This window comes from Poromitra crassiceps (assembly GCF_964638095.1).
Source record: "Poromitra crassiceps genome assembly, chromosome: 3".
NCBI classification, from domain to species: Eukaryota; Metazoa; Chordata; class Actinopteri; order Beryciformes; family Melamphaidae; genus Poromitra; species Poromitra crassiceps.
Genome location: NC_139625.1, coordinates 89,150,888 through 89,166,808, shown reverse-complemented (window position 1 = coordinate 89,166,808; position 15,921 = coordinate 89,150,888). Strand labels below are relative to the sequence as shown.

The 15,921-nt window shown below is 41.3% G+C and overlaps 1 protein-coding gene across 2 annotated transcripts in view; it reads right to left on the bottom strand.

Annotated features, from left to right (window-relative positions):
• Nucleotides 1-6,243: 6,243 nt before the first annotated feature.
• Nucleotides 6,244-15,921, bottom strand: part of LOC310774020 (glucosamine-6-phosphate deaminase 2) — a 29,620-nt gene continuing 19,942 nt past the window's right edge. For both annotated transcript variants that reach the window (XM_083634076.1, XM_083634077.1), the window contains exon 7: nt 6,244-8,073. In XM_083634076.1, the coding sequence (XP_083490202.1) occupies nt 8,015-8,073 (59 nt within the window). In that variant the 3' untranslated portion in view covers nt 6,244-8,014. The remainder of the gene's footprint in view (nt 8,074-15,921) is intronic.

Below are 15,921 nucleotides of genomic sequence, written 5' to 3'. Positions count from 1 at the left end.
CCTCTTAACCCTGGGGGCACATGTCCGATACTGATGCTGTGAGTCCATTGACTGTCACTAATCAGATTCTGCAGCGGCCCATCAGGCCACCCATCAGTTGGTTGCTTTCTCCAAGAGACCGCATCATCTGGCCTCCTAAAAGCCAGGACAGACCAGGACAAGAGACCGCACCGTCTGGCCTCCTAAAAGCCAGGACAGACCAGGACAAGAGACCGCACTGTCTGGCCTCCTAAAATCCAGGACAGACCAGGACAAGAGACCGCACCGTCTGGCCTCCTAAAAGCCAGGACAGACCAGGACAAGAGACTGCACCGTCTGGCCTCCTAAAAGCCAGGACAGACCAGGACAAGAGACTGCACTGTCTGGCCTCCTAAAAGCCAGGACAGACCAGGACAAGAGACCGCACCGTCTGGCCTCCTAAAAGCCAGGACAGACGAGGACAAGAGACCGCACCGTCTGGCCTCCTAAAAGCCAGGACAGACCAGGACAAGAGACCGCACCTTCTGGCCTCCTAAAAGCCAGGACAGACCAGGACAAGAGACCGCACCTTCTGGCCTCCTAAAAGCCAGGACAGACCAGGACAAGCACCGGAATGCATCTTGGTGAAAGACTCTTCAGAGACGATTTGCCCCTCAGAAAACAGAGCCACATGTAGGTAACATAACAACAGAGCCACATGTAGGTAACATAACAACAGAGCCACATGTAGGTAACATAACAACAGAGCCACATGTAGGTAACATAACATCCAATGTGCTGCTTGTTTATGCTTTTCTGCTGTATCCTATCATTACTTGTCGCCTCAATGGCCCAATTTCCACACAGATCTTTAAAGTGTCATCATCTAAGTGGGAGGTCTATCAGAGATGGGCACATCACTATGTTCCTATTTAAAGCTGAGTCCTTCATCTCACTGGCTTTGGTCTGTAAATGGATGAACCAGAGCGTGTGAGAGAAACGCTATCCAGCTCAACGCTATACTTCAGTGGTACCCCGAGTGCTGTATACCACAGCCCCTTTCATTCACACTATAAACACACACACACACACACGTGCACACACACACACACACACACACACACGTTCACACACACACACACACACACACACACACACACACACACACACACACACGTTCACACACACACACACACACACACACACACACACACACACACAGACACACACACACACACACACACACATTCACACACACACACACACACACACACACACAGATAAAGATAGATTCACGGTATTTTCACGAATATATCAACTTTAATAAATAATAAAGCTACTCTTGGCAGCCTATCTAGCCATCTAGTGTTGGAAGATTTCAGCAGAAATCTCAATCTGGTGCTCAAAGAAGTATAGCGAGTCTTTCTTTTAGTGAAATGCCTCATAAACAATGTATGATATACAGAGGAAGTGCACTTTGCGCTTCCTGTTTAAAAGCATTGCAAAGAAATCTAGCATCGCTCGATAAAACAAGCGCTCCTCTCCCGAAACCCAAAAAGCTGCATTCACATTCATTCGGCCATATTCAAACCTCATTTTGTGGATGGGCAAAAATGTGGCCAACAATGAAGCAACATCATAAAGTTTGTTGTATTGCAGCACCAAGACTGCCGTGCACATGTGTGATATGCTCATTTTGTTCTGTGGGACATTAAATACTTTATTTCCTCTTTAATAATCCAACTGTTCCTTCACTGCCCAATGCCATCAAGAGCAACAACATACATCGATGAGGAACCCTTTTAACTTTTTTTTTTTTTTTTTTACAAATGGCGCCTGTATAAATATAACTACTAGAAACACGTTTATAGAAATGTGGCGAGTTGAGCCACTGCAGGTCGAGTCGAGCCGCGCATTGCATAAACCAATTCTCAACTGGTCTAGCCTCACGACCCACACGCAACCCAATTTTCTTTTCAGCCTATATGCTTTTTGAACAAGTTTAAACCGATGATGGCTATGCAAGTTCTTCCTAAATGTTGCCTAAGTTGGAGCATTATTCAGCCCCGAGCATGAGATGGTTACCAATGGATGCCTTGGGTCTTCTAGTTTCAGAGGATAGCAGTATCTTCTCTCTTTAGAAATGAGCTCACTACAGGCTCTGAAATACAGTCATGTCAGCCGTGGACACAGTCCAGTAAAAATGTGAAGGGAAGATTTTGAAAATTACCTATATGATGCTACCAAAAACGTTTATTTATTTATTTTTTAACATTTATTTTTTATTTTTTTTTCCCCCCTCCTTGAAGCAAAAAACACATACAGGATATAAGTGATGAGATTTATGGCACATTAAAAAAAAAAAAAAAAAAGGCTTCCATAGGCTTCCATAGGCTACCATCATATTTAGGTCATTTTCAAAACTTTCCCTTCATACATTTCCTTAACACTTTTTTTCCTTCATTGAGGACATATTGAGGATACAAAATCAGTTGAGTTTGGTTTTGTTGCAATTAGTGTGAGGTTGACCCACATATTTGCGTAAAATGCCTGGACTAACTGGCGACCTCAATGAGTAGAATTTTTTTTCTTTTTTTTCTTTCTGCGACCTAATCAAAATGGCGCCATGGCCCTCTTTCCTCTTTTTAGTCGCATCATCGCGGCCCACCAGTTGAGAACACTCTCTCTCTCGTAACGGACAAGCCCGTCTTTTATTGTCACACGAACACCACAATACATACATGTGGCCACAACACACTCATGCTGACGGTGGCCGGTGAAAAGTGTCCTCTGCATTTAACCCATCCAGGCATTTCCTCTGAGGGGCAGGCCAGGAGCAGTGGTCGCTGGCCTGTTTACGCCAGTGCTTTTCAAACATTTGTGCCAAACAGCAAAGGGCAAGACAAAATCACAAAGACACACCTCTACAAAAATAGCCTCTATAACACGTTATCACTTTTATCACTCTAAATGTTTTTATTTACTAATGCAAAATAAAATTTGACAAACAACTATATTACTTATGAAATATTTATTAGCTAAATGATTTAGGAATTAATTTGAAATTTTGTACTACATCAAAAGCAGCTCAACACACCCACGTTTTGTAGCTATAGTTGTAGGCTATACTTGCAATAATAATGTATGGTTGTCACCAGGGTGGGAATTACATGGAGGCCATGATTGAGGCCGTGATGCCCTGAGATCCCTAAGGCCACTTTGGCAGTGCCCTGCTACCAGCCTGCTACGGTCAGTTGCTTTAATTAAAAGCGTCATTGGCTCATTTTAACACACATTTCAGAAAAATGGCCTTTGTGCCCTTATCATCACCACATGCTTTATTATCATCTGTGCTACATGGTTGGGCTGAAATTGAAGCCTGCTTTTGCTGGTGGATCAAAAGTTAATTGATTATTTGCATAGGCTACGTGTCCAAGAAATGATCCAGCCGATTGTTGGCATGGATGCTTGTGTGTAAGAGGCTGTTCTCTTTATGGTACTTTGACTCACAGGGTTCATCTTTATGGTACTCTGACTCACAGGGTTCATCTTTATGGTACTTTGACTCACAGGGTTCATCTTTATGGTACTTTGACTCACAGGGTTCATCTTTATGGTACTTTGACTCACAGGGTTCATCTTTATGGTACTCTGACTCACAGGGTTAATCTCTATGGTACTCTGACTCACAGGGTTCATCTTTATGGTACTTTGACTCACAGGGTTAATCTCTATGGTACTCTGACTCACAGGGTTCATCTTTATGGTACTTTGACTCACAGGGTTCATCTTTATGGTACTCTGACTCACAGGGTTCATCTTTATGGTACTTTGACTCACAGGGTTCATCTTTATGGTACTCTGACTCACAGGGTTCATCTTTATGGTACTCTGACTCACGGGGTTAATCTTTATGGTACTTTGACTCACAGGGTTCATCTTTATGGTACTTTGACTCACAGGGTTCATCTTTATGGTACTCTGACTCACAGGGTTCATCTTTATGGTACTTTGACTCACAGGGTTCATTTTTATGGTACTTTGACTCACAGGGTTCATCTTTATGGTACTTTGACTCACAGGGTTCATCTTTATGGTACTTTGACTCACAGGGTTCATCAGGGTTCATCTTTATGGTACTTTGACTCACAGGGTTCATCTTTATGGTACTCTGACTCACAGGGTTCATCTTTATGGTACTTTGACTCACAGGGTTCATCTTTATGGTACTTTGACTCACAGGGTTCATCTTTATGGTACTCTGACTCACAGGGTTCATCTTAGAGTTCTTCCCTTTTCTGTGAAAAGTAGCCTACTCATATATAATTACAGTGATCAATTATCACACTGTCATACAGCTGCAGACATGGCAATATCAATCACCACTGACCCACTTCCAGAGGCTGCTGGTGCTCTTATGACTTATTGATGTGTTCATTATTTAAATAACAATGTGCAGGGCACCCCCAGTCCTAATGTCATTGAAGCTGTGGCACTCTGGCTTTTGCGTCATAAATAACCTTTAGAATTGATCACACAGGGATTCCCAAACTTAAGAATGCCGATGATGTATTTCCCTAGCTAGCCTATATATTTTGTATTTCATTAACAGAGCATGTTTCTTCGCGTTCGCCCTCAACTTCAACCAAATCTGATGTGGTTTCAGTTGGATTTGTGCAGAAGTGTTTTCAAACTAATCCGTCTCTGTGACTAAGCACCAATGTATTCTCATTGCTGTCCGTCTGTCTGACTGACTGACCGACCGACCGTCCATCCGTCCGTCCGTCTGTCTGACTGAGTCTGTCTGTCTGATGATGTCATACACCAGGGTCGGACTGGGACTAAAAAACGGCCCTGGACTTTTCTACCCAGACCAGCCCAGCTCAACCAGCCCGCAGTGCGGATAGTCCGCAACCCCCGCCCCATCGACGCACAAACACAAGAGCAAGCCAAAATTCAGAGGGGGCAACACATTTTTTACGGTAACCTTAGCTCGCAGCCGATTTTGGGCTGTTTTTCTAAAATGTTGCTGCAACAATGTCTGTGCAGAGTCTGACACTAGAAGGCTGTATCCACAGTCGTCTGATTGTGGATACAGCTGTCTAGTGTGTTGAAAGTGGAAAGTTTCTCTGAGCTCACTGAAAACTTTCAACGAGCTGAAGCGTGGCGGGGGAGCGCCCACGGGGAACGGGCATTGCACTAGTTGATTAGATGACATTAGTAGACATTTCCTTAATGTTAATTGCACACAAAAAATAAAGATTGTTCACAAGTCCCAAACCTCAAGTCCTAGTCAAGTCTCAAGCAGAGGTCTTCATGGGTCCAAAATGACAGACCTGGACCCGACGTGGTGTTGATGTTTGTCTTTTGTTCGTTATAGAAAAGAGATGGTGGCTGATGTAATACTGTAACTGTAATCGTAATAACATTGTAATATACGGAGATTCGCGATTCTCATTTAAAAAAAAAGTAAAAAAAATAAAACATTAAAAAAATCGGACCCAGCCCAGACCCTAAGTCACCTCTTTTCAATGGACCCGAGACCCAGCCGGGTCCTTGGGTATTCGGGCATACCAGAAGACCTGTAGTAGGTTCCAGTGTTCATTTTTCTGATAGGTTTGTTTACAATTAGTTATTTGACATTGACAATATAAAAAGAAGTGATTGACAGCTGTGAAAGCCACTCACCAGGTCCACTTGGGTCCTAATGGACCCGGCATTTCACTGTCAGAGACCCGAGACCCATGGCAAACAGACCCGGATTCACTTCTTTTGAATGGAACCAAGTCCCGGTCGGGTCCCCGGGTATTCGGGCATACCCGAAGACCTCTAGTCTCAAGTCTTTGAGGACGAGTCTCAAGTCACTGTGTGTGACATACTCAAGTCCAAAGCATTGACTGCATGCAGGATCTTGACACCAAAATAACACAATACTGACAAACAACAAAGGTGCCTCACTCTTCCATGCTTGGCCCCATGGGCCTTTCACACTCCACCTCATCAAGCTATACACTCCTGTCAACAGCTATCTGTACAGCCATTGGTTACAAAGCTAGGGAATGACTGCCACACTGTGGAAGCCAGTGGAACTGCACTTCAACACACTGATTAAAGAGTGCGTGGTTTGTGAGGCAGTCTGACTCAAATTACTCTTAAAGTATTGAAACTCATCTCGTCTCTCTCGCATCAAGAACGTTTCATAATGACATATCCTTGACCTTGAAATACAGCTGAAAAGGCATAACAGACAAAGGTCTTAATGAAAGAAATGTATAAAGCAAAGCATTCTTAAGAAAATGTTTATTGTCATTAGAACAGTTAACAACTACGACACGTACAAAAAACAATGACTCAAATGTATCACAATAACTGCCTTGGCTGAGGAGGAATATTACATTTGAATACAAAAATAGGAAGAGACCGCACCCAAGGAAGGAATATAGAGCTCAACAGTTTGGCAGCTCCTGTTCCATCAGAGAATTCCCCGTTCATTTTCTCAATAGAAGTTTTTAAGCCTGGAACCAAGCCAACCAGGCCCTACTGAGTGAGTGACCGCCAAACATTTCACTTGGAGCAAAAAATAAAAACCGGGGTAGTCGGGGGGGAAATCCAGCTTTTAGTTTTTGCTCAGAGTCAAATGTTTTATGGTCAGTCACAATGCAGTAGGTGGCTGGTTGGCGCGTTTCCAGGCTTAAAACTCTTTATAGAAGGATTTTTCAAAACATCTATGGAGAAAATGAACGGGGAACTCTGTGATGGAATGAGAGCTATGAAAATGTGGGCGGTCACTGTTGAACTAAACCAAGCACACAAAAGATGGGGTAGTTTCATACTTACATCGGGGGGGGATCCAAGGCACTCTTCCCATAATAATAAAAAAAAAATCTCATTCACAAATGATCAGATAGCAAAGAAAAATCCAAGTTGGCTTAATGATCTCCTAAGTTGTGCAAACAATGGCAAAATATCACAGCAGGCCACTTCAGGAAGTTCAATTAACGTGCATGTAATGCATGCTGTGGCTGCAAACGGGCAGTGAGTGTGGTGAATAAAGACAACATAACGGGCAGGATAATAATGTAGCTATAGTGAGTGTGGTGAATAAAGACAACATAACGGGCAGGATAATAATGTAGCTATAGTGAGTGTGGTGAATAAAGACAACATAACGGGCAGGATAATAATGTAGCTATAGTGAGTGTGGTGAATAAAGACAACATAACGGGCAGGATAATAATGTAGCTATAGTGAGTGTGGTGAATAAAGACAACATAACGGGCAGGATAATAATGTAGCTATAGTGAGTGTGGTGAATAAACACAACGTAACGGGCAGGATAATAATGTAGCTATAGTGAGTGTGGTGAATAAACACAACATAACAGGCAGGATAATAATGTAGCTATAGTGAGTGTGGTGAATAAACACAACATAACGGGCAGGATAATAATGTAGCTATAGTGAGTGTGGTGAATAAACACAACATAACGGGCAGGATAATAATGTAGCTATAGTGAGTGTGGTGAATAAACACAACATAACGGGCAGGATAATAATGTAGCTATAGTGAGTGTGGTGAATAAACACAACATAACAGGCAGGATAATAATGTAGCTATAGTGAGTGTGGTGAATAAACACAACATAACGGGCAGGATAATAATGTAGCTATAGTGAGTGTGGTGAAAAAACACAACATAACGGGCAGGATAATAATGTAGCTATAGTGAGTGTGGTGAATAAAGACAACATAACGGGCAGGATAATAATGTAGCTATAGTGAGTGTGGTGAATAAACACAACATATGTACATAAAAACATACATACCCGTAGGAAACCGCTGGTGCGCTACCAGTCTCTCACTATGACTGTTACATTACAAAGTACTTCTTATCTTGTTACAGTCTGTTGACAATGACAACTGCGAAATATTCAAAAGTGTAACATCAGGTCCTGGTGGCTCAGTTGTGAAATACCATGTAACTACAACATCCTGGGTTCAAATGTGGACTCCAACATCCATTCAGCATGTTGACATCTTCCTCGTTGATCTTAGGGCTACTGCTCCTTCATGCTGAGCAGCGGGTCCACCAGTCTATTGTGAACGTGCATTAAACCTGAAATGACAATGAGAAGGAAAGGGGAGATTAACTAAATCGGCCACAGTGCACTGATGCCCGTCAAGTCTGGATTGCACTCTACCTGGTAGCCTAAATGAATGATAAATAAATAATACAAAGCTATTTGTAGCATATTCATTTATATTTAACCAAATTATTTTATACTGAAATGATACCAACAGACCAACAAATAGAACAAGAGGAGCTCCGGTACAAAATAACACTTTTTCCAAGTTTACTCTGGTATATTGTACAGTAACAGTGGGCTGTTATCAGCTTCTACAAGTACATTATTTCATTTGAAAATAAATACGAACCACAATACAATCAGAATAAGCCAATACGACGATAAGAGACAATAAGACCACAATATACAATATATGATGATATATACAACAAAACTAATCCATATAATCATTTAAGAGGGCAGACGGCCACTCAGCCATTTTTTCAACGAGCTAACCACGGGATCAATCAATTGAATGCTCATTGGTAACCCATTCCATAGAATGGCAGCAGAGTACAGTCCCTCCCCATAGAGCTCTCTTGAACCTAGTAGGTTTGTTTGTCGGATCACATATAATAAAAAGCCTTTAAACAGGAGTGAATCCTCCTCCTTCTTTTGGATCCAGCACAGCAGCCAAGTGTTTATTGGATGTGCACCACCGTTGGATCAGGGAGGCAGTAGCAAAACGTGCCCACCCACAGGTCTGTAAAGCAGGATGAGGGGGCCTACATACTGTACATGTTGTCTCATACCTGGGTGTAGATGGGTCAGTGACCTGTATGCAGAATATAAATTATGTGGGGAGACATTTATTTGTTGTATCATGGTAAAGCAACAGCACAGTAAAGAGGACATTAATCTAACATGATGTCTGTAGTTCTTTATAGATCTAGCCTCTTAATTTTGCTCTCAAAGTGCACCAGATTGAAGGATTTTACTTTAAAATGGACACAATTTTCTAACTGGGGGGCACCCCCCGCCCCCACGCCGCACTAAAATGAAATTAGTATTTCTCAAATCCTGGCTCTGGCAGGCAAAGGCTAATGCTATTTGGGGGGCCTTGGCATGGAAAACGTTGGGAACCCCTGTTCTATAGCCTACCTACAGGAACAAGTCTGGAAGTAGCACTTTTGGCTCATAAGTAAACATACGTGAATAAGCATAAGTGCATTTTTTTTAAACAACTTTTTTTTCAGAAAATGCTTCAAAAGTAATAAAAGTGGTCGTCGTTTGTGAAGATGATCTTGCTGAACACAAACTTCTCTGTTTCATAAACGTTTGTTAACCACAGAGCTTATTTCATGCATTTAACCAAAATACCCCTCCAAAAATCCCATTGCCTTTTCCCCTACGAACCAGCATGGCGGGGATCTTTTTGGGGGGTAAGCCTACAAAAATACATCATTGCGCAAAGATATAATTATGTAAACCATGGAGGCCAGGTTATGTTTATATGTGTCTTTAAAGGGCCACTGACCCCCCCAGGTATTCTCCTTGATTTGAAAATTCTGCAGGCAACATGGCCGCTGTACCCTGTCCGTTGTACCCTGACAGAATTCCTAGCCCATAAACTAACTAATAGCTTGGCCAATAAGTATGTAAAATACAAAATAAAACAAACAGTAATGTCTTCATTTGATGTAGAATGCAGAGGACATGTAACTGGTTCGTTAAACTCGCATTCCAGGAATATTGTATTTACCGCACTGCTTCTAAAGTTAGCGTAACTGGCGCGTGCCTCAGAGAGCCTGGTTGTCCCGAGCCCACTCGCTTTGAGCCAGAACACATTTAGGACAGATTTAGGGGTGGAACATGCCAGGATTGGCCAACGCCAACGCCAGTGCCCGAAACTGTCAAATCAAATAATCGACAGAGACGCTATGGCCCGCCTCCCAACCCCTTTTTTTTTATGACAGGCAATATTTTCAGTCTATCAGAGATAGAGAACGTTATAAATATAGCCACGTTATACACAACTAACGCTGGTGGTCCGTATGGAAACAGTGTTACTCGAAATGGTTAAAAGTTATATCAATTTGGTCATTCAGTGGCATTTTACTGCCATGTAACATAACTAACTAGCCGCTAACATTAGCCACAGTAGCAATTACCCATGATGCGTTGCGTTTTTTTTTTTTTTTTTAATATATATATATTTTTATTGCGAGGCGGAGTACAGTCCACATTGGTGCATGGTCAAACAAACATATTTTTACAGAAACAATATTACAGGTTAGAATCTACAGTTATCTTCCCCCCCCCCCCCCCTTTTTTTTTTTTTTTTGCCTTGTGCTAAAAATTGGATTGAATGGAGATGTTGCAACTCTCCTACTACAGTAATAATCACATGAAAAAACATTTTTCACATGAGTGGAAAAAGCGGGAGTTGGTCGTGATGTAGGATGTAACCAAATCAGCCATTTTAGAGGGCCAAAAAAAAAGGTTTCAACCCATAGAGGGCACTTTTCCTGGTGAAAATGATGCATTTTGTACAATATGTAAGAGTTTGGTCTCAAATGTGGAGATTTTGACCAGAATCCTTCACACACCACACCAAAAGCCATTGGTTAAAAGCTGAAAAAAAAAGTGTTTTGGGGGTTAGTTACACTTAAATAACCATATCAGATAACTTGGACTTCATAGGCAGTAACTGATTTGTTTTGATCAAGGATTTAGTCTAAAAAGCTAAAGATATAATGTACTATCCTCTTCAGACAAAGTAGGCCTATCTGTTCAACAGCTACATTTTTACCTTTTCTAAACTAAGACATGACAGGAATAAATAATTAGCACACGCAGATAATATCTGAACAATCCAAATGTTTATTATGTGAATACATGACAATATTACTTCCTTTTTAGTTATGCAGTAATGGAGAATTATCAAATTAAATTCCTAAAATACACAACAAAAATATCAAGAAAAACTTTTGTGTGTGTTTTTACAATATAATCAAACTTAAACAACAGTTAGTTCCAGCTGAGCAATTTGATTCTGAGCTGAGCATTCCTGCCGTGATGATATTTAGTATAACGTCACGCATCACTGTATGTATATCACTCCGCTTCACAGCTGTTCTAATCTAACATTGATTAGGTTACGTTCACAGCGTCTTTCTGTGTGCAGTAACAGCAGTGATATGGATACATTCAATCTGGGAACGCATCGGTTAAACAACAAACAAACAAAATTCTCTAACCTCTGGGGGCAGCCCCGTTTCAATGTGGTGCAACAGGAACTCAAGAGGCGCGGTTGGAAGCGGAAGAAAATCCCTTTCCCCTCCCTGCCCATTAATGCATTTCTTTTCCGCTCCCTGCGTGTTGCTCTCAAATCCGTCCATCGCTATGAAACAACAATAACAACTGCAAGTAATAATAATAATAATAATAAGCTTTATTTGTATAGCACCTTTCATACATGAAATGCAGCTCAAAGTGCTGGACATGCAAGAAAAAAAGACATTTAAAACAGGAGTAATGAGACCATAGCAAAAGAGAATACATTAAAACAAATTTGTAGACATGGAAATAAGTAAACGCAATAAGAATGATAATATAATTAAAATAGAAAAAAATAAAAATAAATAAAAGATAATAAAAGGAATAAAAGATAATAAAAATAAGAGAAATAAAAATAAGAATAAAAATAAAATAGACAATTTATAGACATGAAAATAAGTTAACACAATAAAAATAAAATAATAAGATAAAAATAATAAAAGGATAAAAAATAAAAATAAAAAAAATAATCTAAAATAGAACAAAAAGAAACTAAGAACTTGCATGGGGATAAAACACTAAATAAAAATAAAATAAAATAAGCGGGTTAGTTAAAGGCCTTCAAATAAAGGTAGCAACTTGCTATACGCTGAAAATGGTAAGTGTTGACAACACACTAATGATGGCTTAGCCTTTACATCATTGCTCTGCGAACGAAAGAAAGCCTTATTTAGGAATTTTAGTCAAATACAAATGTCTGTACAGTAACAGAAGACAATCCTTTGATCTGAATGTGCAATTCCATATCACTGACCTTCAGAAAGGCTCAACACTGTGGGCAGAATGAAGTGTAACATATACATTTGAAATGTAACCTGTTGGTCTGTAGTAGAAAATAAGCAGTAAAACTTTCAAACTGCAATGTTATTGGTTGCAACAGATTTTTTTTTTTTACCAAATTACAGTCAAAATAAAAATAAATCATACAATAAACAGGCATATATATATATATATATATATATATATATATATATATATATATATATATATATATATATATATATATATATATCTCCGTGATGAGATTACAGTACAACAGCACTCTGTCTTGTGTGATATTGCTTAAATAGGCTATGCTAAAACTAATTCTAAACTAATGTACACAGCCGAGCTGAGGCACTGTTTAGTTTACACACAGTTAGGGCAAAAGCTTGAAACCTTTGCAGTGCATTTTCCACAAACCGCCTTTCTGCACTTTTCACACCTGGCACAGGTCTTGTTCTTTTTGCAGTCAGTGTTGACCTGGCACTGCCTCCTCTTACACTTTTGCCGAAGTCCGCCCGTAGCTCCTTGGTCAGTTCCAGGATCCGGTTCCTCCTGGAAATCTGTCCCGTGCAATAGGTCTCGTTCATTCAATGTAATAATGCCCGTTGGTTATATTATATTAGAATATCATAAAATAACAATAGGTGCTAGGGAACCCAGGCAGTAAGCAGTGAAGCGCGCAGAAATCCGGGGTGGGGGGGGGGGGACATTTGTAGGCGTAGTGGTCTCTGGGACCATGCAACACATTTAGGAAAAGTCATGGACTGGTGGGGTCTTTTTTTATCTAAACAAAAGTTAAATGCATGAGAAATATCAAAATGGTCCCACAGACCACAGCGGCAGGTGCATTCTACAATCGAACTCAATACCTGAAAAAAATAATCAGGTATTGTATTGACACGGAATTTGGGAGCAGTTTCGGTTAGTCCGAGTAGGGTGTAGCAGAACCGGACTGGACAACTTTTTGTTATGGGATGTAAGGTGAAACACTCGTTATGTTAAGACCTCATGACCTCTGGTTAGTGGTGTCAAGTAAACCTAAAATACAAGCAATGGTAGCCGCCATATTGAGCTGAAGTAAACATTGCGATTATTACAGACATCATTTACAGCCATCGCGAGATCATAGGAGTGGAGTGACTCTGGTACATACACAGTGGGCTACATACGCAGTAAAGTTACTCCGGTCTGCTCCAGTGTGTACCATACATTTATGCGCATTCACTCAATTCGGTTGTCACTACCAAATTCTGGCAGTGTGTGTCTTAGTGACATTATAAAAGTAGCCGGCCAGTTAGAGGTGGGTAGATGGCTAGACAGCCGGCGCTAGAGGACCCCCTGTTACAATATCATTGACTATGTTACATGCACACAATATTCCGCTTTTTGCCCATATTCGGAAAATGACAATATTCCGACTAAATGAATAATCCACCAATATTCCCGTTTACATGCAGCCGTAGCGCTCGCCCTCCCCGACACGTGAGGGAGAGGGGGGGGAGAGAGAGATGCAGTTAGGCTGGAGCCGCAGAGTTTTTCTGTTGAGAATAAACAGAGCAGCACTATTCTTACGAGCATCACTTGGGCCATTTCAGGAGCTTGCTGCTGAAAAGTTTGATGTTGCGCATCCAAGTCTTTCATAAAAAGTAGGCTAGTAGCCTACGTTATTACCTCGCAGGCTCGCAAGCATTGTGGACTTCCGTGGGGACTATAGGCTACTCTCTCTCTCTCTTTAAATCGATGTTTCTCATCTCCTCCCGATCAGAAATATGGGCTTTTCTTTTTGCATGCCAGAGATGATGGATTATATGATTATATATCGCCTCTTCTAGCGCTTTCTAGCACACATCAGTTGACCACAAACAGGCAACATGCGTCGCAAACTGCGGTAAAAACCCTGATTGAGACGCATATACCGAATGCGCAGTATACATGATCAAAGAATCCTCCGAAAACCCGAATAATACTGGAATAATCGGAAAATGCTAAATTCGGAAAAAGGGCAAATTCGGAAAATGCAACTGGAATATGTTGTTTACATGACCCTTATCAAATTCAGAATATTGTCATTTTCTGAATAATAGTGGAATATTGTGTGCATGTAAACGTAGTCAGTGTTACTTTCATCCCACTGCTGTCTGCTCTCCATTCAGCGTGGATATAGCATGCTGAATATGCTAACGTTAGCCTGTTAGCGGGTAGCTAGACTTCATCACGTCACTTCTGCCCTGTGTGTGCTTCAAGATACGGTCTGTGTTACTTTCGTAGGGGAGCGCTTTTCTCCTTATGAAAGTAACACCAGCGATTGTCCAACCAACCGACCAGAAGGTGTCAGCCCAAGTACAAGCAGTAACCGTTTTGTGGAAAGAGCAGCAGCCCTATGTTGGGATGCAGCGGTTTCCGGTTTGAAGGTATACCCCGGTTTGAAAAAGTCACGGTATCAAAACCACTAAGATTTGCCGTCATACCTTCTCCACGGTATCAGCTGTTTCCCCAAAACAACGTGCCGGTTGCTTGCAGAGTGCAGCTTACGCGGCCCCTCCCCCTTGCTGCATGCCTACCTAGACGCACAGTAGTGAGGAGCTGTCCTTGACTGTGTTTACAACCGTGTGTGTGATAAAGCAGGAGAACGCAAGGAAGGACCCCCCTGAACTTTCCCCCCATCTAAAAAGACGACGTCGGCTGTATTAGGGCTGTGCGATTAATCGATTTTGAATCGTAATCGAATTAATTAGTTAGGACGATGTTAAAAAAATCGTAAAATCGTTTTTTTTTTTTTTTTTAATTTAATTTTCACTTTAACTAGGGTAAGTACGTTACGCGGGGCGGCTCTCTCTCATGTACGCATGCTGCTACTTGTGTAAAGTCTCTCTAGAGGCTGTGATACTGGCTACTAAAAACAGCAGCACAATGGACTTATTTCAACACCTCCGACCAAAAAGCAGCTTGTTGCACTGCAGGCTGTAGCCTACAAGATAACGATTGCCACAACACACTCACGCGCGCACACGAACACAGACATTATCACCGGACGATGAAACGTTGCCAGTTCACATAATAACAAAACAACACGTGAGGCCACCGAGTACTGATAGATTGGCTGTATTCATGGCTGCCTCAGCTGACTCACCTGTCCCCTGTGTGTCTGAATTTCCCCCTAACTGCTATCGCAGTTCCACGCATTCCTGTTGTGACTTTGTGTTATTCTAGTACAGATATAACTCCGAGCACGGGTGGTCGCTTAGACACTAATATAATTATCTCACGGAGGAACACGCAAATCCACCAGTGTCAAGTTAGCAAGCAACAGCCAGGAAGTTAAGCATAGCAGCTGCAAGCTAAAACAGGAAGTTGAGTTGTTCTACCTTCAGAGTAAAAGCGTAAATTGTCAATTATGGAAAAAAGGGGGGAAAAGAGCTCTGCAGGGCAACAAATGTTTAGAGAAGTATAATAGTATAATAAATCGAAATCGAAATCGAAAATCGAGTTTTGAGAGAAAAAATCGTCAATTTTAGTTTTAGGCAAAATCGCACAGCCCTAGGCTGTATGGGAATATTTCGGCTATTGTAAAATCACAGATGGCCATAGCCTTAACGCGAGACTCATCAGAATGACTGATGAGTCTCGCGTTGAGCCTAGGATGGCCAGGGCTTAGATCTGCGTGAGCACGACCCGTCGTTATTTGTCAAATTCAAGCTACATTAAAACGTTGTCTTGCTTCAACATACATCGCATTGGACATAAACTATTTCCACCCGCAGGTTTGAGGAGTAGCTAACAAACGTCTGATAAAT